Below are 26,461 nucleotides of genomic sequence, written 5' to 3'. Positions count from 1 at the left end.
GCACCAATCTGAGACAGTAAACTGATAGGCAGAGTATGGCAGAGCAGAAAGTAGAAAGAGCCAGGGTCACTATCTGACTGAATTAATTAACCTTAGAGGTACTCTACCTCCAAACTTCTTGTTACGTGACCTAAAAAAGTTTTCTCTGTTGTTAAGGCAGTTGAATCAGTTTTCCACTACTTGCAACAGAAAACAACCTATCTGATACAAACAGGTACAATTATGCCTTTCACATACAGAAATGTTTCACTACATCAATTAGACTATGGACAGAGAAGGACTCTCCTTCTTTAGCAAAGTCCTAGAGAGGTCAAAACACAGAATACACAAAATGATTTTTCACTAGTGGCCCACTCTTTTTATTTATTGGAGGATAATTGCCTTACAAAATTGTGTAAGGTCATCATACATAAGTTGATGTATGGTCTCTGCCATACATCAATGCCAATCAGTAATAATTATACATATATCCTTTCCCTCTTGAGCCTCCCCCTATTCCACCCCTAGAGGTCATCACAGAGAGCTAGGCTGGACTCCTTAATATCATTCCCCCCACCCCAGCCAAAGTTTCAGTATCTCCTTCAGTATTCCATTAATGTCACATATACTATATGAAATTTTGGAAGCAAATCAGCCAGTTCTCTTAATGTATATAAAGAGTGTTATTTGACTGAATTACAAGATGATACAAATGCCAACAGAATTTCTTCCAGTTCTATTTTAGTATTCACTGTCATAAAACCAATTCCATTAACCTGACTAGCACTTACTTAAAGGTGCTTAAGTCTCTGTACAAGTTAAAAAGTAAAGTGAATGATGTAGTACATTTTTTTTAAGTTAAAAGCTACATTTACCAAAAACCTGTTTCTTTTATAACATTTGCCTTTGGTTGTCTTTGGTTGGCAAATAGTAAGGGATTTAAGGTTCCCATTTCAGTAGGGTAGCAGGTACTATCTCAGGCTACACTTTTGGTACAAGGCCAGCAGAAGCTTCTAAAGGGCAGTTGGACCTGGAAAGATTATAAATGTAAATAAACTCAAGCATTGATGCATAAAATGAGAATCTGGTTTGTTAAAATGAAAGAAGCTAATGTATCAGGGATCACACTAAAGATGCCACTCTAAAACACCTCAAGAATTGGTGCTATTAAAAACAGTCTTTGTAATGAGGATTTAGTTAAGTGGTTGGGTGGTTCATTTATAATGTTAATTAGAGAGAATTTATTTTCAAAAATCACTTCTGTTCCATGGTTGCTATTGTCAGAAGGGGATGAGATGATGGAATGATTACATTTTAAAGAGAAAATCATTAGAGGATAGAACCAAATGTGCCAACCAACTGGCAACCAAGTGAGCATCAATTCTATAGTCACTATACTAGATAGAAAAAAATTATTAAGACTGTCTCATAGGTACTCTTTTACACTACTGATAGGAATATAATTGGTAAAACCATTCTGGAAAGTAATTTGGCAAAAGTAGATCCCTATCATTCAGAAGCTTAAAGTTCAGCTATTCAAATGCCACCTGGAAAAGCCATAATGCTTAACAGTTTGTGATTTCGTGGAGGAATACATTTGAATTGCACAAGCCACAAGGCTATGATAAAGGCTTTATAGTCACTTCGCTTGTGAAGAAACACAAAGAAAAGGCAAAGTAGGGGTATTGCAAAATGGATAGGGGGCCTCTCACTCCATATGTACTTCCAAGTTTGTTGAGAAAAAAAGAGGATATGGGGGCTGGAATAATATCACCCTAAAGTAGGAAAAACAGATTAGCAATTAATGGGGGTAAAATTCTGGAGTATCACTAAGGGAGGATGAAAGGAAATGACAATGTTAGGAGGCAAAGACACAGGTATTTAAGTGTAAAAGCTCATAGGCAGCTATGGGGTAGGGGGTGGGGAGAGAGGGTGGATCTCTCATTTCAGATCCATTCCAAAACTCTCCTGGAGGAGGGGAATGTCAGTGAGTTTGGAGTCTGTATACCCTTGCTATAGCTAGGAAGAGGTCAGTGGGGGAGGTATTCATGGAGAACAAGTTCCACCTTCAGTACATGGGAGAAACGTAGGGAGATGCATGGTTTACAAAATTAAAATTTAGGCCCTTGAGGATGAATGGCCCAGGCAATCATATTAAAGAGTTATTAAATGATGAACTGGTGGGTGAGCCTATCTATAGAATCAATTCAAGTGACTAGTCATGGAAAAGGTAGTGGGAATTATTCAACATTTCAACATGACTTATTTTTCTACTGTGAATGAAACAGGGATTGAATAAAATTTCATGAGCATGTTCTAGAGCTAAACTGCTCAATCACTTACTGTGTGACCTCTGGTAGCTTTTTAACCACCCTGTGAGCCTCAGATTCCTCCTATGTATAATGGGAATAATATTATCTACTTAACAGGGTACAACATAGTAACCACTGAAAAAAGTTAGCTATCATATTATCTGTTGCTATAGCCTTTCTAAATGTCAGAGTCTACTGAAAGTACCAAAGACTTTAAAGATATGGATGACATCTAACATAGTAATTCCCCATGAAGGAGGCAGTACTAACAAAATAATACAAAATATGGAATAGGAATTGTTTATGGCAGTATTTCTTGCAATGGCTAAAAAACCTTGAAATTTAAAAATACAGTCTATAAAAGTGAATGGGTAAATTAAGTGTGGTGTGTATAAATTAAATTGTATGCAATCATTTAAAAATTTTTAAACTAAGAATTTTAATAACATGGGAAACTGCTGGATAAGTAAATAAAACATTAACATAAAATTGTATACAGAGTAATCCCAACTTTTAAAAAATCTTAACCAATTTGCTCTTTAAAGAAAATATTAGATACATTAAAAGGAAAATCATTCAAAACAATAATACAGATTATTTCTGTGCTGTTGGTAGAACTGTGGATTTTTATTTTCTTCTTTATAATTTTCTTTTTTTCAAATTTCCAACATTAAGCATGTATTATTTTTGTTATCAGACAAAATCAACATGTAAAGCAGTTGAATGAATGAACAAGTATACAGTTCTTGCTTCAAAAAGTCTATCATCTAACAGAAGAGACAAAATCCCATGAAACAAAATGTTTGTAAGACCAAATACATTTAATACTAGTCAAGAGGCTAAATATGACAAATATTCAAAGAAGGGTAAAATCAGAAACTGACATAATAGTAAGGGAAAATTTCACAAAACTATTTATATATGCTCACTAGCATGGAAGCTCCATGAAGGCAGGGACTGTATCTTATTTAATCTATAGTGTCTAGCACAAAATGATTTTGTGGATAGTACATATCCACGAGAGTAGAAACAGAAAAACATGAATATAATTCTTAAGTACTTATGAGTTGCTGAATAAATATCTGCTGAATGAATGTAAGGGTTATGCTGAAACTGAGGAAAGATTTGGGTCCATAAGACTCTAATCAAGATGGAGAACCAATGGGATTTCCCTGAGGAGCCAGTGGTTAAGACTCTTGAACTCCCAATGCAGGAGGCCTGGGTTCAATCCCTGGTTGGGGAACTAAGTCCCACATGCTGCAACTAAAGAACCAGTGTGGCCAAATAAATAAATAAATATTTTTTAAAAAGAAATGGCAAGTCAATAAATAGTTTGTAATGACAATAATGGAATCTAATTGAAATATTACTGAGCATTTACTATATGTCAAGTACTATTTTAAATGCTTTACATAATTTCTCTCATTTTATCCTCAAAACAATGTGTGACATTCGTGTAACACTGGCTCCCTTTTGCTACTAAAGACATTAAAGCTCAGAAATTACTCCTTGTCAAAAGGTCACGCATCCTCCAATCAGATTCTAGATCTGACTACAGAGGGCAATCTCTTAAAGACTGTCTTTAAGAGATTGACTGAGGAGAGGTACCAGAAAGCAGTAAGATAATGTAGCATCAAAGAGATATGTTTATTCTGTGGTCTTGGACTGGAATGAGAGGTATCAGTGCAAATTAATGGTTCTGTAAGAAATACAGAAGTGGGTATGTGACTATGTATACATACATATATTCCCTAGTTCTGTCTGCTGAGAAGGCCTAGAAGCAATGAGCATGCCAAGCACCCAGATTTCCATCTCTAAATACCATTAATCAACAGAGCTTCCAAGAATCAGAGCTTCTTGGAAAAAATAGCTCATTCATGGCAATCCACTCCAGTACTATTGCCTGGAAAATCCCATGGACAGAGGAGCCTGGTAGGCTACATGTAGTCCATGGGGTCGCAAAGAGTCGGACACGACTGAGCGACTTCACTTCTTCACTTCTTCTTCCAGGGTTAGGGCAGTGAAAGTAGAAAATGAGTTGGGAATACCTTGTGGTACCAGAATGTAAAAGAATGCTCAAAAAATGATAGAGACACATTGAAAGGACACCGGAGCCAACTGGAAGGGGCTTCTACTGACCAAATCTAGGGTAATTTCAAAAAAATACTAAAAATAGCATAATTCATTAAAGTTCATAGACTAAAACAAGCATCCATAAATCTATACTACTATGAACAAATGCAGTTCAGTTCAGTCGCTCAGTCGTGTCCGACTCTTTGCAACCCCGTGAATCGCAGCACACCAGGCCTAATTACTGAATAAATAAATAGATAAAAACAAACAAGTATCAAAGAACATAAAGTTCTTTGCTACATTAGAATTCAATAAATAAATACAGAAAATTTTGAAAACTTAAGATTACCATTTGGCAAATATCACAGCAGTAATTACTCAGGTTAGAATCCTTAACAGATGCTAAAACGGCGGATGAAACTATGATGAAAGGCAAGACACGAATCCACCACGGGTTGATGTATGGCAAAACCAATACAATATTGTAATTAGCCTCCAATTAAAATAAATAAATTTATATTTTAAAAAAAGAAACACAAGACATGTACACTGTCTCACAATACTGCCCCATACAGTCTCAAAGTCTGGTTGCTTTGTAATTACAAAGGGAAAAACTAGCGAACTTACAGTACATAAACCTGGCAGACACAACCTTGACTAAGTTATCAATGTTAACTCAAGATAGAGTCTCATGTGTTGCATAAACAAACTTCAAAAAGCCAAGTAAAAACATATGGAAAAAGTTATATACTTTTACACACAGGATAGATACAATATATAAATACATGCACAAGACTTAAGCAAACTGCTACCACATACCTACTCTGTTTTATCACAACAGACATACATGCTACTACTGAAAATTTCAGTATATTTAAAATTATTATGAAAACTGATTGAAAGTATAAGGCAAAATTTTCTTCAAAATAATCACCTACCCCAAATTATACTTGTTTTGTAAATCTGACTTTTTCTATATGCAATTATATAAAATCATAGAATCTGCAACAAGCAGTTGCTTCTAGAGTACTTTTAAATTATCTCTGTATAAATACACATACATATAGAGATCAAACTCTGACTTTTTAATTCTAGGCCCAGAGCTGTTTTCATTATACCATGATGCTTCTCCTAATATCAGCAGGAAGAGATGTAATCCCCATTATATTTGCCATTTCACCTCCCATGTCTCCCTTTATTAAAAAGAAAGAAAGAAAGAAAGTAGTAGAGATCCCAATACTCTGAACAGCAAATACAGCTCTACAGACCACATACAAAGGAGGCAGTATAGGACAGTCACTAAGAGTAAAGAATTTGGAGTCAAACTGCCAGGATTCAAATTTACAGCTTAACAACTTGCTAACTATGTGATTTGGGCACATTACTTAACCTCTATGATCTGCAGTTCCCTGACTGGTAAAGTGGGAATAGTATATGCTTCATTGGTCTGTTGTGAAGATTAAACATGGTAATGTATATTTCAATATTAGCACAGTGCCTGGCACATATTAGACATGCAAAAATGTTAAGTTTTGATAACAATGTCAACAAATTCTTCCTATGGAGCAGTACACTTTAGAGGAAAAATTGTTCCATGGCCACAAACCACACTGCTGCCCTTAACAAGCTATTGCTCCTAGTCACAAGGGAGATAGTAGATTTAAATCTACTGAATACACACACAAAGTTACTAACAATTGCATAGTAGTAGTAGAAGTTTAAACAAGATATCCATAAATCTAAGTGTATATCCTACTAATGGAGAGTCACATAAATACTTTAACATAAAAATGCATTGTTTCCATCACTAGAATTGACCTTTCCAACTAAATTTGCCTTCTTCCCTTACTGCTAACCTTTTGGAATGAGTTATTTTATTCCATCTGATAAACTCTCTACCTAAAAAAAAAATTTCCACATATTTGTGATATCCTAATTTGGCATGACTTCAGAGAGAATGAAATCAGTTAACTATGAAAAATTAAAGCAATTTAAGTAAAAACGCTCTTCCTGGTGTGAAAGTTCCAATACTAGACTATTTGAGTCAACAAGTGGCCCCACTACCAACCAGTTTACTCTACAGGTCACCAATATCCCCAGCACTAGTATGGAGAGCAGATACCATTCATATCTTTGAGATGATTAAAACATTCATCTAACTAGTATTTTAATGTGTGAAGCAGAAAAAACAAGCTTGGTTTTATTACCGGCACAATATACTAATGATAAGGAAATGGAGTATAAAATGTTCTTTAAAAATTATATAGGAGAAAAATAAATAAAAATCATATAGGAGGAAAGAGAAAAAACTGCTTGGTATCTACTGTAATTTCTTTATGAACACTCAGTTATTAAATAGTCCAAGAAAACAAGCTTGCTCCCAAAATTTATCAATCATAAAAAGAAATTTCATTTTTAACATAACATGATTTAATATAAACTGAGGTATAGTATAGCTGTACATACCTGTATGAATGGTATCTGGTACACATTTATTAATAGTAACATCAAAAGAAAAAATGAGAAATATTTAATCAAACATCCGCAAAATCTTTGCCCTCAGGCCAAATGCCCCTAGCACCAAGATGATGTTTTTAAAAGTAACTACTTTCAACAACACAATTGTAGTTTTATCCAAGGGTCTGTAGCCCTCCAGCCGGGCTAAACCTTAGCCCATTAAGAAGCTCTGCATCATAATAGCAATTTTAAATCATCTGTCTACTTTGATGGAGGAAAAATTCTGGCAAGTGGAATTAAAAATAGTTGATATACATGGTCTTTTTTTTTTTAGGAGAGTTTCCATTATGTTGTGTTAAGGTAATATGAAGGTTAGTTTTCACACCTTTAGTACACACATTCTGGAGGATGGAAGAAAGGCAATGTAACCTGAGGCATTCTGAGCGTAAAGAACAGCTAGAGGTAACTTAAAGTGGACCCATAGAAGCTATAACACAGCAGTTACATATAAAGAATTGACAATCACTCAACCATGTGAAGGCCTAAGCCATGATCTCATATTAAAGTGTTTTTAAAACCACCCATTATGTTCACTCAAACGTAACATTTCAATAATCTGTCACACACTTAATTCTTATTTAGAGGTTAAGTGAAATTAAGGAGGATGAGTTTAGGCTAGAGAACATTTTCTCTGACAAAGCCATTCATTCCTTTAGATTTGCCTTTCACCCCCAGAAGGATACGGGGTGGGACTACCTAGACACACTTATAGGAGATATATTAAGATTTTAATTTTACATTCCTAAAACTGAATGGGACTTTTTGCTCTGTCATTTCACTTCTCTGCTTCGCTCTCCAGAACACTCATTCTCCTTTGAAAAAGATAATCCTTTTCCTTTAAATAAATAGGTAATGGGCAAACTCTCGATTTGTTTCAGGTGCCTTAGTAAGCAAAAAAAAAGTAAAGAACGAAAACCTAGAACTTATAAAAAGAAAAAAAAAGAGAGAGAGAGATGAAGAAGACCTGAAGCCTGAAACCATTCCTGGTATGTTACCTGATCACTTGCAACAAGATGTCAAATAGACTACAGAGGCTTTACTGACTAGAGGTGAGGTTAGGTTCCTGTTGCTTAAGGAAAAGGCAAACGGAAAGAACTTCAGGGGCACGCTTAACACTTTGGTGGAAGCTGGATTTTAGAAAAATCAAAATAGTAAACTATCGACAAAGTTGAAAGAGCGTGGATTGGGCACAACTAGTGAAAAACTTACCCGGCAGGTAGGGAAACCCTCGAGGGTGGAGAGTAGAGAGGAAAAGTTTTAAATATCCACCAGAGCCTAGTGATCTATTAACATGCGTCCTCCTCCCCAGGTCCTGCTCTTGCCCCCAGAGCAACTAGCCGCAGGAAACCAAGCGCTTAAACCTCTCCCTCGGACTTGAGAAGGCTTGAGTTAACTAGCGCTGTAAATAATGTTTCTTCCTAAACTGAAGGCACATCTGACTCCCCTAGCAAGGCCCAGGAGAAAGCAAGGTAAAAGGGACGGAAAGTGATTTCAGCGTGAGAGCGAGATGATGGGGTGGCGGGGCGGGGGGGAGGGGGGGCAGTGTAGAAGGAAGGACTTACCGCAGCCTCTGCGGGCTGCCCCCAAAGACTCAGGGCCAGTAAGGACAAGCCGGCAGCCAGGCTGACTCCACGCAGTTTCATTCTTCTCCGGCTCCCGCAGCTCCTTCAGCACCCGCACGAAATCCCTGGCTGGCTCTGACCAATTGACATAATCTTGAGGGTTTATAGGGAGAGAGCTAGAGCCGGAGAGGGACAGCGAGGGTGTCCCAATTGTGCCGGTCGTCTTGGGTGAGGAGAAAAGCTTTTTAAGAGTGTTGGGGGGGGGGGAATGAAGCACCAGCAAACTAGTCTTCCCTCCCCCCTCCCCTCCCCAAAGCCGGTCTCTCGGGAGCACTTGTCTCTTCTGTCCAGACTTGCAAACTTTTTCCTCGCGCAAGTCCCACAGATCTACTTTCCTCCCTCTCTTCCCCCGCACCGCCCCCTCCCCACCAGCCCTGGGGAATTTCAGGATCACTCCGCCACAGCTTTACACTGCACCAGCAACCTGCGAGGGAGTGACGCTCAGTTATTTGGCGGAGGGAAACTTCCAGACCAGTTGACTGTGCACCCCGAATCCCACCGGGAAACTTTTCTGTTCGTTCAGTGGCACCTTAAGTTGATACTCCTTTTCCCTGCCCAGTTCCACTCTCAGTGATGTGAGCCCCAAAGTCAACCGCAAATAGACCTGAGCTGGGACTATTTTTTGTAGCGGAGGGATCTCAGAGACACACTCCTTTTTATTGTTAATGATTAGAAACAAATTTTGGTCGCTGCTCTGGGGGCTGCCGTGGTTGTTTGCTTTCCACCTGCTCGCAGGACGGAGTTTCTATATACAACAGAAAATGTACAAATATGAGAAATATATAAATACATTTATATAATTAAATATATGCTTACAACTGAAGAATCAAAATGAACATAAGTGAAGACTTTATGCATGTTATATACATATAAGATTTGGGGGTGCTCAGTAGATATTAGTAATTATGTGGCTGGATGTTTAATGAAGATATCTTTATTTAGCTACATTGAATGCCATAATTAATATTTACATTTTATATTGACTAACATAAAAGTTATTGAGTCATTGCAGTTGTTTTTCAGAGAGATGTAAGGCAGGGAATTAAATAACTTTAGTGCAATTTTCCTTAACACTAACATGAATGCTTAATTGGAAATATTTGTATGGTATTAATGGAAGTTGAATTGGTCTCCCAAATAAAATAGACTTGAATGTTACTTTGGTAATTCTGATATATAGATTTTTAAAAGCACCAACAGGCCCAGAAAATACTTTATGTGAACTCCTTGGAGGAATTCTTCAGAACAGTTGTTATTTTAGACCCTAGAATTTACCACTTTAAAGTCTTTTGGGGCTTTGGACTTGTTTCAAGCGGGCCCACTTATCCTTAGGTTCCACTCAAGTAAGGGTAGGTTTACAACTCCAGAAACCACCACTACCACCACCACCCCAAGAGCTTAGTGTACAATCAATTAGAGTAACTGGGATGCATTTGAGCAAGTGGGCAAGGACACTTTGGGGCCCATTTGTCTCTGTGGGAATTGTATGTCTTAATCTGTGTATGTGTAACAGTTTTTAGTGGTTTAAGGAAGTGTCTTAGTGTATAGGTCTGTGGGCCTGTGGAGATGCGTGGGAATGTTATGGGTGGAGGTGCCTGAAAGTGGGAAAGACACCCGGCTGCCCAAGGTAGGGGGATGATTGACAGCAGACAGCCCCGCCCCCTTCCCCTCCATTCCTTCCTCTCCTAGTGCATGGAACTATCCCTGGAGTGTGGCAAGTTGTAGCGGGCACCGCTGATCGTGTTTCCCTTTGGGGCACCTTTTATCTAGAAGCCGAGTTCAGTTTCTTCCGAAGTAAGCCGCTCCGCCCCTCTACTCCATCCTCTTGAGTAAGGAAACAGCCGCCAAGCATCAGCCGAGCCCGGATGAGCCGGGGCCGCGGAACCGCTTAGCAGTCTCCCGGGACCCAGCTCTGGAGGAGCCGCAAGCATGCACCCTGGGTGAGCTGTTGCTATCCCGAGCTCCCCTCCTCTTTCTTACTTTGGGCTACTTTGCCGGACCTGCACTATACTTGTACTTCTGTCACTGCAGAAAAAGTGGCGGTAGTCAGCAAAAAGGGGTCGGGGGTCTATGGACAGACACAAGATCCCGGAGAAAACCCATGTTATTCACCCTCCCTCCCGTTTCAGGTTGTGGCTGCTTCTGGTTACTTTGTGCCTGACCGAGGAACTGGCAGGAGCGGTGAGTCTTTTCTGTCGACCCCCTTCCCTCCTTCTCCTTTGACCCCCTCCGCATCCCTCAACACAAATACAACTCTGATGTTTGTGTTAGGGGGCTACACTGTGAAACGGAGTTCACATCACTCTCACTTCTTTGGGGAGTTAGTGGGGTTCTTAGAGAGGAATAGCACAGTGTCAGGCTAATGCCTTCGGGACTCAGGCATCGTTCGGTCCCAAAACTTCATAAGGGGTTGGGAAAATAAAAGTAGAAGACACAAAAGGCATACATTTCTGAGCGTCTTCCTGGACGACTTGATATGACTGACATCTGATGCCTTTCTCTATATCGATCTACAAGGCAGAAGAAATGTGTTTTTCCCTGGTCTACAGGAACATGAATTGGCACACACGTTTGAAAGTGGGAGGAGTACACACACAAAAAAAATGGGACTTGGAAGTACCACGAATGCTATAGAAGTTAAACTTCAGTGTTCTCTTTGGAGTCCTTTGACAGTACCAGGTGACAACATCTGGGCTCTTTAAGCAGCTAAACTGCACTGATACTACTAGATGATGTTCAGTTTCTGCCCTATGTTTCCTTTTACTGGTTTTCTCTCTCATCGGAAAGTTAAAAGTTAAAGCGGTTTTAAAAGAAAAAAAAAATCTAAAACTTTACATTTCATAGGCTGTTTAGATATTATCCATCAGATCGGCCAGGGACTGCAGGCAAAGGAATTTCTGTAGACATTTGGTTAAGAAAAGTTTAATGGATCCCAGAAAGGAGTAATTCCAATGAAATTACTTGGATACGTTACCAAAGGTGGAGAGACCTTAACAATCAGAGATGCTGCAGTTTTCCAGACTCACTAGCAACTTACGCCCACAGAAATAAACTGTTGAGTTCAAATATGAAGTTGTTCAACTATTGAGTACTATTTCACTGCTCTATTTTTTAAAATTCTTAATAATAGCCAAAGTCACACATGTACTTTAAATATATGTGTGTATATATGACAGATAAATATATATTCCAAATCTTTACCTTCTGAGTTTTGACAAGTTTAACTGACTCTATTTTTAATACTTTAAATATTTAAAAATACTATTTAGAAAGCCATACTTAAGTCAACCCAATAAAATCCCCTAATACTTTTATGGGAAAAAATGAATTACTTGTCGTGGTATATGTCTTTAAGAAAATTTTGAAGTAAAGTGAAATGATTTCTCTTATGAAAAGAGGATGATGACAGAAATCTAGACTTTTAACATTTTGTGACCCTTTAACTCAGAACATCAGCTTTTATTGTAAGTGAATTCTACACTTTGTAAGCAGAAGTATTGATCTAGGTTTCCGCACTCTTCTTTTTCTGATTCCTCCAGTATACAAGTTAAGTTATGTGTTACCTTGGGGCTCAATACTACATTTACTGAAAATGCCAGGTTTTGATTAGTTAACAATTTGTCTGGGAATCTTGCCACTTATAAAAATGTCATGTGTGGGCAGGATACCCTCCAGCAAAACCTTTATTTCAGACTCTGGCTGATGGTATTCAGTGTACTTTTGGGAAAAGCATTAACAAATCATTCTATATAGTTGGAGACTATCCTAACATGGCATCCCATCACTTGAAATCTTTAAAAGTCACTAGAGGATGTTGCCTTCATTTCTCAGAAATATTAAAGCATATCTCCACACTCAAGCACTACTTTGGGGTATGGATTTTAGACTCTGACCAATTGTTTTATAATGTCACCTGCTCTGTCAGTGTGACTGACCCTGGAAAGACTAAAATAAACCTTGAGATACACTGACAATAGTTTATATTTTGCTTTAAGTTCATAACTGCTTCACTGACCTATTGTTTACTTCTGCATAATATCATTGATATTGTAAAGCTTTTTTTTTTTTAATTTTTGGGAAAATAGCAAAGAGAAAGAGGAGAGTTAACAGGGTGAGTTCTCAGAAGGTGACTTTTCTGAGGGGAAGTTCTTTATTTTTTTCATTTATTTATTTTAATTGGAGGCTAATTACAGTATTGTAGTGGTTTTGCCATAGATTGACATGGATCAGCCATGGGTGTACATGTGTTCCCCATCCTGAACTTTCTTTATACTCTTTGTACTGGATTCTCATCCATATTGGCTGGATGAGAATAGTCAATTTTACTCTCAATTTCAGTTCATCCTCTGGGTTTATAATGTTTTTCACCTTTCAGATGGTTTTAAATATTTGAATTCTCTATACCTTTCTGACTTATATTAATGAAAAAGAACATAAATAGATTGATTTTGTGCTTCAGTATGAGAAAGTCTCTTCACTGTGAGAGTTACATTGTCTATAATGGAGTATCGGTGAGCATTGGAGACAGGGCCATTTAGATGCTTTTGAGTTCTTTGTCAGACTTTATTAAGCAGTGTTTTCAAGGGGATGGAATGCAAAATGTTAAAACCTAGGATTAAATAATGAATTTTCATTAAATTTCTTTTAAAACAATGCTGATCTGTATTTATGTGAAATATTTTCACAATTTATCTGAGTGAGATACAGCGTAGAAATTCAAAATATCCATAATCATTTTTGGTTATTAAGTTCCTAAGGCACAACACAGAAAGATTTATTTAAAAATTGTCTCTAACTCTGTAGGAGCTTACTTTCTCAGGCAATGGTAGTCATTATGTTCCTTAAAGGATAGGATTGTTATTGTTTAGTCTTAGGTCATGTCCGACTCTTTTGTGACCTCATGGGTTGTAGCCTGCCAGGTTCCTTTGTCCATGGGATTTTCCAGGCAAGAATACTGGACCGGGTTGCCATTTTCTTCTCCAGGGGATCTTCCTGACTCAGGGATCAAACCCACATCTCCTGCATTGGCAGGCTGATTCTTTACCACCGAACCATCATGGAAGCCCTCTGGGATAGGATACTTGATAAATTATTATCTGCATCTTGTTAGAGAAGAAACTAAAAAACTCCATGTCTCATCATAGGCTGATATGTTTAAGGTTAAAATATATTCCAAATTAGTCAGGATCCTTATGTTTTCTTCCCACTTTGCCCCAAGCTGTTTACACAAAATGCTCCAATATGACCAAGTGTATGTAAAAGTCAAAGCCCAGTGGGAGAATTATTTGAGTGGCGAAGGGGTAAAGGGGAGAAAACACCTCTGTCTATTATCAACTCTGCCTAGAGCACAGGTAAAGCACCTTTAGCCATGTTCAAATCACGGTCTGATTGAAATACAAACTTCTTAAAGTTTTAGTAACTTGTTCAAGTTGGTCCCTTCCAATTTGATTTTCAGCCATAATCACAGTCATCAAAGTATGAATGGCGTGTTAAGGTTTTTCAGATGAAGAAAATCCCTTCCTAACTAGGGATCAAGAGGAATATTTGCCTTATTTGGGGCTGTCTCTCAGATTTCTTTTGCTTTTTCTTTTATAAAACAGATTTACTGAGATATACTTTAAATACTATAAATTCACTCATTTATGTATATTATTCAATGAATTTTAGTAAATTTGCCAAGTTTTACAACCATAACTATATCCAGTTTTAGAACATTTTCATCACCCCCAATAAGATCCTTCATATCTATTGAATTAATCCCTGCTCATACCTGTAAGCCCAGGTAAGCATGGATCTCTTTTCTGTCTCTATAGATTTGTCTTTTCTGGACATTTCATGTAAATAGTACCATATAATATATAATCTTTTGTGTTTGGCATTTTTCACTTAGCGTTAATATTTTTAAAATTCATTAATGTTGTAGCATGTATCAGTATTTTACTCTTATTTTTAGTATTGTTATTGGTATTTGGTATTGGTATTCCACTATGGGGGGGGGGGCTTCCTAGGTGGTATCAATGGTAAAGAACATGCCTGCCAATGCAGGAGGCATAAAAAATGAAAGTTTCACCCCTGGGTCAGGAAGATCCCCTGGAGGAGGACATGGCAACCTACTCCAGTATTCTTGCTTAGAGAATCCCATGGACAGAAAAGCCTGGTGGTCTATAGTCCATGGGGTTGCAGAGAGTCAGACACAACTGAAGCAATCATCAAAGGACTATATAAATAGGTAACAATAGATGATCATGTACTTACATTATGGACAGGTCAAAAGAAACATTTCCAATAGGAGTGAAGGGGAAAATAGATATTTAATGTGGAACTAAAGAGACTGGGCTTCCCTGATGGCTCAGTGGTAAAAAAATCCACCTGCCAATTCAGGAGACCCAGGTTTGATTCCTGGGCCGGAAAGATCTCCTAGAGAGGGAAATGGCCACCCACTGTAGTGTTCTTGCCTCGGAAATCCCATGGACAGAGGAGCCTGGCAGGCTACAGTCCATGAGATAGCAAAGAGTTGAACACAACTTAGCGACTGAACAACAACTAAAGAAACAGATATATCACTATCTATCTCAAATTTGTTTCATTATATATTTTGATTCTATTTCAGTATGATTGGTTTCTATTGTAATCCCATGTATTTTACTGACCATGTTTAAGAATATTATTCTGAGAGGGAGTCAGTAGATAGGCGTCACTTGACTGCCAGAGTAATTCATGGTATTGAAAAAGAAACTCTCTAGTTACGTATTGGTTTTTACAATAAACAATTTGTGGCTGACCCTAGGTCAGGAAGATTCCATGGAGTAAGAAATTAAAACCCACTCCAGTATTTTTGCCAGGAAAATTCCATGAACAGAGGAGCTTGGCAGGCTACAGTTCATGGGATTGCAAAGACTGCATGACTGAGCGCAAGCATGGAGGCATCTCCAGATGTGAGGGCATTTGTATTGACTACAACTGCCAACAGCCTTTCAGACTCTAGGCATATTATGGTATTTCTAGTAAACATGCCCCTGTATTTTATAAGATCATAGTCAAGCAGGAGCAAAGTGTGCCCTTCCCCTAATTAATTCATTAATATAACATTGAAACAAATATATTGACCTCAGTTATCAATACGTATTGGGTTTTGCTTGCTTCCATTTATGCATAATTCTGCAATTTCACTACCATGTTTGGAGTATAGACTTGTCCTATCCTGTGTAAATGACAAGACATACACATATAGAAGATATTAGGAAAACACCATGCTGTATTAAACTATGAAGTCCTTTTAAGCTGACCAAATATCCCAGTTGGGCATATCATAGGCCTCTAACTTGTTTTAAAGTCTAGCTAAATATAAATACAGACCAATAAGCATGTCCAAGAGACTACAGTGATGGGGAAATCAACAAAGAACAGTTATCCACTTTTTTACCATCTGTAATTTATCCCTCTCCTAGGAATTTTTTTTCTTCTACAAACAATATTGAATTAACCTCCAATTAAAATAAATAAATTTATATTTAAAAATAAATAAATAGAAAGCAAAAGTTATATCTTATTTAGCTTATTTGGGGGGCAAATACTAATAGTAAAAGTAATAAACTGAAACTTTCAGTTTTTCATGACTTTACAATAATAAAAGCACAAAGAAAAGTTAAAAAAAAAAGAAATCTCTTCCATTATAAAAACAAATAAAATTTTAAATACATGGCTTCATTTCCCTCTGTAACTCTAACCCCCTCAATCACATTACTGCCAAATTCCTGGTCACTGTCTAGTCTTCTTCAACAACCATTTACCCTTAAGCCTATTACAGTCTAGAATGAGGCCATTCTACCCAAATTGCCCTCTTGCCTAGCCCAAAGGTTTCATTGTAGTCCCCATTCTATCTGGCTTGTAGTGCTTGGCATTTTCCAATCATTTTCAAACAACCTTTCCCCTTTTGTCTTCTGAGTCATGATGCTTTATTGTTTTTCATTACACTTCTCTGTTTTCTTGGTGGGAGGAAGTGGACACTGTGCAGGACCAGGGATTGAACTCTCGCCACTGGCAGTGAAAGCACAGAGTCCTAACCACTGGACTACCAGGAAATTCACTCTGATATTTTTATTTTATTCATCCAACATATATTTATTGAGCAGCCACTGTATTCTAACTAGTATACCATGCTCTGGTGACACAGTGGTTAACAAGTCAGGCATGATCTTTGCCATCACAAAAATCATGGTTTTCATCACTGCCTGCTCATAAAATGGTGGTTTTACTCAGTACTTTTATCCTTTCTTTCTTCTTGCTCCAACAGTTCTAACTATGCCTCCTATACTTCGATGACTATCAAATTTGAATTTTCAGGCCAGGTGTCTCTTTGTAGCTCCAAACTTTTATTTCCAGTTACCTATTAAGTCCTTGTGGGCTTCCCTGGTGGCTCAGTGGTGAAGAATTCACCTGTCAGTTCAGGAAATGCAGGAGACACAGGCTTGATCCCTGGGTCAAGAAGATGCCCTGGAGAAGGAAATGGCAACCCACTCCAGTATTCTTCCCTGGGAAATCCCATGGACAGAGGAGCCTGGAGGCTTGCAGTCCACAGGACTGCAAAACAGTCAGACATGACTGAGTGACTGAACAACAACCTAAGCCCTTATACCTATATCTCATTTAGTGGATACATACAAAGCACTTAAAATGGTGCCTAGAGCTTAGTCTAAGCACTCAACCAATGCCAGCTCCAATTGTGTTGTATTACCCCAAAACACAGTATATCCAAAAATGAAATTATTTTCTAGTCCTTATCACGGCACTCCAACCTGCTATCTTTTTGTAATTGTTCAGTGTCATCACAATCCACCCAGTTTCAAGTGAGAAACTATAGAATATAGAATCAGGCACTGACCCTCATTATCTCCATCTCTGTCAAGTTCCATTAGTTTTACCAAAAACCTGCATCATCTAGTTTCCTAGTTATATCCTAGTGGCTCCAAATCTCATCATCATATATAAATAACCTCGTAACTAGTTTTTCTACCTCCTGACTCCATTCTAATCTCTACCCTGCCACCAGAGTTATTTTGTTAACAACAAACCCAATTATGTTATTTCCAGATTTAAGTTTTGTTTGTTTCTGTTTTCTTCCAGGATTAATATACATACTCCTTGACTTGACACATTAAAGGCCTTCATTTTCTGGCCCAAACTACCTTTCCAGCTTCATGTCTAAGTGTTTTTTTCCTGCTACCTCTCCTTCTCAAACTCATAGTATACGTTACACTTCATTGAGACTGAACTTGTCTCCATTCACATGCCACTTGCTTTCACACTTTATTTCACATTTGTTCTTTCACATTTTACTGCTTTTGCTTATGCCCTTGTCTCCACATGGAATGGCTTTCTCCACCATTTACACATTCTCTTCCTAGTAAACTCCTGCTCAACCTTTAAAACCAAGAAAAAATGTCATTTTCTCTGTAAAACAGTTCCAGACCTCTTCAGAAAGAATTTATTCTTCCTTGCCCTGTGCTTCCAAAGTTCTTTAGGCCGCTTTGGTGGCATCTACCACGTGATTGTGAAATTCCTATGCTTATATGTCACGTTCCCCTCTTTAAATTGTAATGTCCAGGATACTGCCAAGCATATAGGAAGTAAACGACAGATGCCTTTCAAGTGAGTAAACAGATTTACTCCTAATGGCCAGTAACAACTAGCTTGTCCTTGTCTATCTTAAAGAATTATGAATGTTGACTCTAATAACAATGCTCTGATGGAAAAATAAGAACCTTGTTCAGTGGGATAATGTTTAAGAGAAAGAACTCTGGATCAGACTTATGTTTGAATGCTGCCTCTGCCCTCTGTGATTTAGGGCAACTCATTATACCTCTCTGAAACTCAATTTTCTCATCAGTACAAAAGGAATAATAATACCTTCTGCCTTAGAAGGTTGAGTTATTAAAAGAGAGAATTTATGTGCAAGTTATACCATTCACAAGGTGCTATATCCTCACTCTATCCCCCTACAAGTATTCTCTATTTCTTTCAAAGCTGAAGAAAAATTTTTAAGTGTTTCCCAGTTTTGACAACTGATTCATGGCAAGATGAGAAAAAGGGAAACGTCAGAGAAGAGTCTCACTTTCTAGATTTTCTGTCTAAAGATGGTAATATTTCTCGATTGTCCCCTCGCAGCTCTTTTTCCCCTCTTCTGTGTGTGAACTAAGTTGCTTCAGTCGTGTCTGACTCTGCGACCCCATGGACTGTAGCCCACCAGGGTTCTCTGTCTGTGGGATTCTCCAGGCAAGAATACTGGAGTGGGTTGCCATGCCCTCCTCCAGGGGATCTTCCCCACCCAGGGTTCAAACCTGCATCTCTGCCACATCTCCTGCATTGGCAGGCGGGTTCTTTACCACTGGTGCCAATGGGAAGTGGCTTTTCCCTCTTCTACCACTTTTATAATGACATGTCATTACTAGCACTTTCTCAGTATTAATTTATTAGCAACTCAGGACTACCTTGAGAAATATTGGGTTAGCCAAAAAGTTCATTCAGGTTTTTCTATACCATCATACATAAAAACCCAAACAAACTTTTTGGCCAACCCAATATATAAGGTGAATACTCAGCTCAGAGAGATTAACTGATTTATCTAAGATCACAAATCCAGCAAATGGCAGATTTGGGGTTGAAACCCACTCTACTGGGCTGTCTCTCTAATTCAGGCATTTTCTCATCTCTTATCTAGACTGCAAAGTAGACCTGACTGTCCTTCTGGTTTCAGTCTTCCCCTGCCTCCCACCCCCTCTCTCCTGATCTCCACCCTCTCTGCAAGCAAGGGGCCTATTCTAAAACACAGATCTGATCATGCCACCCCAAGCTCCCTACACCCATCAGTGTCTGGCCCTGCCTACTCATCTAACTGTCTCCTGTTATTGTCCTCATACTGATGTTTAGACCACGTTACGCTTTTGATGTTGCCTCAACATGCCATGCATAGTCACCCCTACTCTTCCTTCTGCCTGAAACACCCTTCTTTTTTCACCCCTTCCTTCCTCCTGTCTCTGAAGATGGACTTAGCATTCTTCCCTTAAGGCCCACTTTAGTGAATATTTTCCAGAAGTCCCCCCTTCTTTCTAGCCTTCTGTCTCCCACTCTGTTTTTCCCTCTTTCCTTCCTTCAACAAATATTTAGTGCCTTCTATGTGTTAAACACTGTGGCCGTCCTGGTGTTTGAAGGACCATGGCAAGCACCAAGCCAGTGTGGCTGGGACACAGAGAGGGAAGCACAGGGAAAGAGTCAGAACACCGTGTGAGAAGAGGCTGGAGGAACTAGAAAGGACCAGACATGTCCTGCACTCTTACTGTCTCATGACTCCTTGGAGCATTTATCTAATGCTTGCACTAAAGGTGTGGGCTACTTCCCTGGTGGCTCAGTGGTAAAGGATCTGCTTGCCAACGTAGGAGGCATAGGTTTGATCACTGGGTTGGTAAGATCCCCTGGAGAAGGAAATGGCAACCCAGTCCAGTATTCTTGCCTGGGAAATCTCATGAACAGAGAGAAGAGCCTGGTGGGCTACAGTCCATGGGGTCTCAAAAGAGTCAGGCATGACTTAGCAACTAAACAACAAATATACACACAATTGTGAAAAATGCTGCTGTTAACATAAGAGAACATAAGTCTCTTCAAAATAATTATTTTATTTCCTTTGGACACAACTGAGCATGAGCACAGGATACACAAGGTGTATTTCTCCGGATGGAGTGTAGTAGACATTATAAGTTACTGCTGGTCACCTACTCTGTGTCTTTGTTCCTCCTCATGCCCAGAGGGCTCACTCCTGTGGCATATATCTATCCCTTCCAGATTTATAAAACTTAGGCGACTACTGTATAGTTCAGGGAACTCTACTCAGTGCTCTGTGGTGATCTAAATGGGAAGAAAGTCCAAAAAAGATGGGATATGTGAATACGTTACAGGCTTCCCAGGTGGCGCAGTGGTAAAGGACCTTCCTGCCACTGCCAGAGACATGGCTTTGATCCCTGGGTTGGGAAGATCCCCTGGAGGAGGAAATGGGAACCCACGCTGGTATTCTTGCTGAAAATTCCATGAACATAGGAGCATAGTAGGCTACAGTCCATGGAGTCCCAAAGAGTCGGACATGACTGAACTACATTGCAACAACAATGTGTATGTGTTAGTTGATTCACTTTACTGTACAGCAGAAACTAACACAACATTGTAAAGCAACGCTATCCCTTCTCCAGGGGATCTTCCCAACCCAGGGATTGAACCCAGGTCTCCCGCATTGCAGGCAAATTCTTTACCAGCTGAGACACAAGGGAAGCCCTGTAAAGCAACTAGCTTACAATAAAAATTAATTTAAAAAGTAAATAAAATTTAGGGAGGCCATGAAGTATGTGTCTTTCCTCCAGCTTTTTGGGGATTCCATGTTTTATGTCTGGAGGTCTATTTCCTGATAGTGTGGTTTAAAAAGTACAGAGCTCCATGTGCACGTGTGCTACGTCACTTGTGTTGTATCCGACTCTGTGCAATCCTATGAGTAACAGCCAGCTAGGCTCCTCTGCCCATGGGGATTCTGCAGGCTAGAATACTGGAGTGGGTTGCCGCGCCCTCCTCCAGGGCATCTTCCCGACCCAGGGATCAAACCCGCATCTCTTATGTGTGCTGCATTGGCAGGCAGGTTCTTTACCACGAGCGCCACCTGGGAAACCTCCATGTTTGGAGCCAAATGTTCCTCCGTTCTGATACAGATGCCATCATTAACTATGGCCTGAGGACAAATCACTAACTGTATTATTAGCTGTAAAATGGTTACTGTTGTTGTTATTCTGTTCCCATCACTCACTGTGACTGCCTCTGTACTAAAAATGAGTGGTGAGCCCATTTGGGGATGTTTTAGAGAAAATTGCTTAATTATGTGTTGAGTTTGTATTTCAAGCTTCCTAGAGGGAGAAAAAGCATTAGAATTGTTATTTTTGTTCCAGTTTCTCCAAAGCCACTTCTATCTCTGCTGCCCTACCTTTGTGACATCCTGTAGAGATCAGGGTATCCACTAAAGATTGTGTCTGAAGAGACCTCTTCAGGTATCTTTGAAGTCCCTCTTCCCCTTAGTCTAACAACAATAGGGCTAGTTCGCCATTATCTTTCAATCTGGTTGCTCTTACTGAGGGGGAGTTGGTACTCTTCAGTGGAAATTTCCCTGGCCCTAAAATTCTAACGGTATTTTACCTCAGACAGACCAGGCTTTCCCATAAATGTCTGGAACTTCTGGCCAACAGGCTGAGTCAGTCCTTTGGGAGACAGATTTTCTCTAGAGGACAGAAGCAAAGTTAAGCAGTATTTCTCCTTTGCTCTGTAAAGCTTTGTGACTGTTTTCCCTCACCCAAAGGGAAGAGGGTTGGCAGAGAAAATCTAAAATGCCTAGAATCTCTAAATTCTGTTTGTGATTGTAGCAAATCCCTTGAGGATGGGGATCAACTTGAGATTTATAAGATTTATGTGTCCTTGCCTTGGTGATAAGATTAAATTGCATACTTACCAGCATCTATATACCTAGAGCATGCTCATAGATAAAAATGTTGGTGTAGATGCTGATAATGATGACAAAGATTAGAGCTCTTTTCAAAATTTACAGCTGTAGACCCTTTTCTCCCCAAACAAAATCTTTTATGACTCCTCCAACATAAAGTGAAGTGAAGTGAAGTGAAGTCGCTCAGTCATGTCTGACCCTCAGCGACCCCATGGACTGCAGCCTACCAGGCTTCTTCATCCATGGATTTCCAGGCAAGAGTACTGGAGTGGGGTGCCATTGCCTTCTCCCCTCCAACATAAAAGCCAGACCAAAGTGAGTGTTTTGCTAATAAGTCAAAGTTTTTAATATTTATTTATTTGTAAAGTAAGTAAGAAGGAAGAGAATGAAAAAAAATATAAAATCTGAAATTGAAGACTATGGAAGTCTTAATTTCCAGTTTATTCCTGCCTGGATAAAAGTCTAATGTACTGAAATAAGTAGTGGTTTTTTGCTTAATTGTTTGGATTGTCAACTCAGGATGCTCTTCAGTTAAAAGGCCAAGGCAGTAAAATCTATATTTCTAGGTATACATATACTACCCTCTCCTCTCACTTTCATTCTCTCTTTCTTACCTAAATACACATTGTTAAGTTGGCAGCACACATTGGCACAATTAGTGGTGGTTTCTGATATGTGAATGTTTGGTGTGGAACCATTTGAATGGGACATGCTGTATTTTATTACAGTCTTAAAATAGTTTAACATATATTTTTAACTGAAATTAAAATCAGATGTGGAACTGTTGAAATACTACCACTATTTAAAAATACTGGATTATAGGATAATCCAGCATTAAACATCATGGATCAGAATGAAGTGTTCTAGAAGGTGAAAGAAGGAAGAGGTCAATAAGGACTGTAGTTTGAGAAACTTTCACAGAAGCAAAATTTGTGCTAGGCTTTGAAGGACTCAAAATAACTTATAAATGTGAAGATTTATTTATTTAAAATATTCTAGATTTTTCCAGGACATCTCTGAGATTTCAAGTTTTTGTCTCTGCTGCTGCTGCTACTAAGTCACTTCAGTCGTGTCCGACTCTGTGCGACCCCATAGACGGCAGCTCGCCAGGCTCCCCCGTCCCTGGGATTCTCCAGGCAAGAACACTGGAGTGGGTTGCCATTTCCTTCTCCAATGCATGAAAGTGAAAAATGAAAGTAAAGGCACTCAGTCATATCCGACTCTTAGTGACCCCATGGACTGCAGCCTACCAGGCTCCTCCATCCATGGGATTTTCCAGGCAAGAGTACTGGAGTGGGGTGTCATTGCCTTCTCCGTTTTGTCTCTAGGACTCTATAAATATACTTGTATTTATCAGGACAGATCATTTTATCTTTGATTTTTTTTTCATTTTGGTCACACTGTGCAATATATGGGATCTTAGTTCCTCAACCAGGGATTGAACCTATACTCCATGCATTCAGAGTGTGGAGTCTTGACCACTAGGCCGCCAGCAAAGTCCCTATCTTTGATTTTTAAATGTAGTCCTACTAAATATCAGAGAGACAAGCTGATCACAGCATGAGCAAAAGCATAGAAGAGGTATTAACATGAAGCATCCTTGAGGAAATTTGAAAAAAGGCACACTTTTGTCCCGGCAGTCAGAGCTCCTTGCTGTGACTCACTCCTTGGTGAGCAGCAAGCAGGGTGGATTTCAACTCCCACATGACCCCTCAGTCAATTTCCTTTTGTAGTGAACCGTATGAACAGTTATACACTGCAACCCTAGCAAGAATGAATATGACTGAATGGAAGAAGACATTCCTGGCTAAAGCACAAGAGTAGAAGGAAGTGATTATATAAAGCTGGAGCACAGTTAGGTTATGGAGGTCTTAAAAGTGAAGCAGAGAGAAGACTTTGGCTATAAAGCACTGTTATTAATTGTTATTTGAGGGAAATATTGACATGATCAATGGGTCTTTTGCCCACTCTTCTTATGTCAGACAAGTGCCCATGCATAAAACTCCCTACATCTTATACATCAAACATAAATACACATACACATACCAAAAGTATAACTGGGAGTCAGTTGATGGAGAAAATCAAGACCAGCAGACCAAGAGTCTGTTCTTTCTATCGGTCTCTTTTTTATTGTAAAAACTAACACTCTAGCTTTAACCCCAGTCTTTGCCTTTACTTTCTTGCCTTCTATTTTATTGTTGTTCACTTACCAAGTCATGTCTGACTCTTTGTGACCCCATGGACTGCAGCACACCAGGCCTTCCTTTCCCTCACTATCTTCTCCTAAATCACCACTTTATCCTTCCCCTGCTCAACTAGTTGTACCATCACCCAGATGCCTATTCCATTAAAAGTGGAGTTGTACTTCTCCCTCTGCCCCCAAATCTCTTCCTACTAGACTACCTGAAGAACTGGAGGCACAGTGGTCAAGTTGTAAGAGATCTGTAAGCTTTCTCTGGTTTAATGTCCAGCACCTCTCTTGAGCCCTCAGCCTGTGCTTTCCAGTCTCGAATCCCTGAGACTAGCTTGTGGCTCCCACTTTCCCTAACGACTGTGATAATCAGAGGTGCTCAGAGAGACGGCTGCTTCTCCGTCAACTGAGTCCCAGTTATACTCTCCCGGTCAGACTTTAAGTCAGCAAGGAAAAGAGGGCTCTGACATAAAACATTGTACTATAGAGCCAAATTGATAGCACTTCCTTTGTCTGTTTTAAAGGATCTCCCTATGCATTTCTGCGTGTACATTTCTCTGTAAGTTTGGTTATGCCCTCCCATATACCTGTGAGAATATATATTCATTAACATTTTTTGTTAATCATTTTTTTGTGTGTGTTGTGTCTTTTACTGTTTTTTTCAGTTTTTGAAACAAGTTCAAAATTACAGAAAGCTTCAAGTATGCTACAAAGTGTTTTTTCTTCAACCATTTGAGGACCAAGTTGCGCATCTGATACCACATCACTCCCAAGTACTTTAGTGTATATTTCCTACAAACAGAGATGTTCTGTTATGTACTCATTTTTTCCTCTTTAAAAAAATTATTATGAAATATTTTAGGCAACAGAAATGTGATGCTGGGTTGGCCGAAAAGTCCATTCAGGTTTGGGGAAAGTCTGAATGGACTTTTTGGCCAATCCAATATATATATATATATATATTCAAATAATATAATAAACATATATAATAATGTAAGGCTTCCCTGGTGGCTCAGACGGTAAAGCGTCTGCCTACAATGCGGAAGACCTGGCTTTGATCCCTGGGTCGGGAAGATTCTCTGGAGAAGGAAATGGCAATCCACTCCAGTACTCTTGCCTGGAAAATCCCATGGATGGAGGAGCCTGGTAGGCTACCGTCTATGGGGTCGCAAAGAGTCGGACACAACTGAGCGACTAAATCAAATCAAATCAATCAATAATGTAATAAACATAATGAATATATGACCATCACCCATCTTAAGAAATAAAATACTACCAATGCAGTTGAAACCACCTGTATATCACTTCCAGTCCCATCTCCACCATCTTGAATTTAATATATATCATTCATTCCTAAGATGGAGTTTCTAAATGGGTTTCAGGTGGGTCTATAAGTGCCCTGAAATTGTGTGTAAAATTAGGTATGCATATCTATTTTTCTGGGGAAAAGATCCATAGCTTTGATGAGATTTACATGCATAAAAGTAAGTTGTATGTGAAGTACCAGAGTTTATGAAAAAATAGTCTACAGTTAATGCATATCTTTTTCTGCCACCCATTTTATTGTTCAGCTCTTGGTCTTTGGCTTTTTCCCCAACAAATTCACTAAGACTGATTTCTTAAAGGTCACTTCCTCATCACCAAATTCAATTGCTTCTTCTCAGTCCCTATCCTCAGTGAACTACCAGTAGCGCCTTACTTGATGCACTTCTCCTTCTAGACTCTTTACCTCACCTTGGCTTTTGCACTCTCTTGACATTCTTCAGTCTCCTCATTCAAAAAGTATAGTACTTACCTCATATGATGATGAGGGTTAGCTGTAATGTTCATAAAGTACCTGATTGTTATATGTGCTCAGTAAATTGTAGCTATTGGCAGAAGATGGCAGAAAATGTTCGATCCCTTGGTTGGGAAGACCCCCCTGGAGAAGGAAATGGCAACCCACTCCAGAGTTCTTCCCTGGGAAATCCCATGGACAGAGGAGTTTGGCAGTCTACAGTCCATGGGTCGCAAAAGAGTCAGACACGACTTAGCAACTAAGACAACAACAATTCTCATACCACTGTGGTGCATCCCCAGCCCCTGTTTAAGGTGTTGTGAATGGACAGAGACAATTACTGCCTCAGCTTTCTGTAGTGCTGTTCATTAGCCTAGGAGTAGCCCTATACCTATGAGTAGTTCTGGTTAGGGCAGGATCAGTGATTCTAAGAGTCTTTAAGAAAAAATAATTTAGGTGAAGTCTAGT

General features: G+C 39.1%; 2 protein-coding genes across 6 annotated transcripts in view; one reads left to right on the top strand and one right to left on the bottom strand.

Moving 5' to 3' along the window:
• The window catches only part of LOC120881379 (collagen alpha-5(IV) chain), a 248,801-nt gene extending 239,942 nt beyond the window's left edge, over window positions 1–8,859 (bottom strand). For all 4 annotated transcript variants that reach the window (XM_040265055.1, XM_040265057.1, XM_040265056.1 and 1 more), the window contains exon 1: window positions 8,444–8,859. In XM_040265055.1, coding sequence (XP_040120989.1) covers window positions 8,444–8,524 — 81 coding nt within the window. In that variant the 5' untranslated portion in view covers window positions 8,525–8,859. The remainder of the gene's footprint in view (window positions 1–8,443) is intronic.
• Window positions 8,860–10,188: 1,329 nt separating this feature from the next.
• Window positions 10,189–26,461, top strand: part of COL4A6 (collagen type IV alpha 6 chain) — a 339,336-nt gene continuing 323,063 nt past the window's right edge. For both annotated transcript variants that reach the window (XM_040265052.1, XM_040265051.1), the window contains exons 1-2: window positions 10,189–10,443; window positions 10,633–10,684. In XM_040265052.1, coding sequence (XP_040120986.1) covers window positions 10,433–10,443; window positions 10,633–10,684 — 63 coding nt within the window. In that variant the 5' untranslated portion in view covers window positions 10,189–10,432. The remainder of the gene's footprint in view (window positions 10,444–10,632; window positions 10,685–26,461) is intronic.

The sequence above is a fragment of the Oryx dammah genome, unplaced genomic scaffold (assembly GCF_014754425.2).
Source record: "Oryx dammah isolate SB20612 unplaced genomic scaffold, SCBI_Odam_1.1 HiC_scaffold_23, whole genome shotgun sequence".
NCBI classification, from domain to species: domain Eukaryota; kingdom Metazoa; phylum Chordata; class Mammalia; order Artiodactyla; family Bovidae; genus Oryx; species Oryx dammah.
This window is presented reverse-complemented; position numbering and strand designations above follow the sequence as displayed.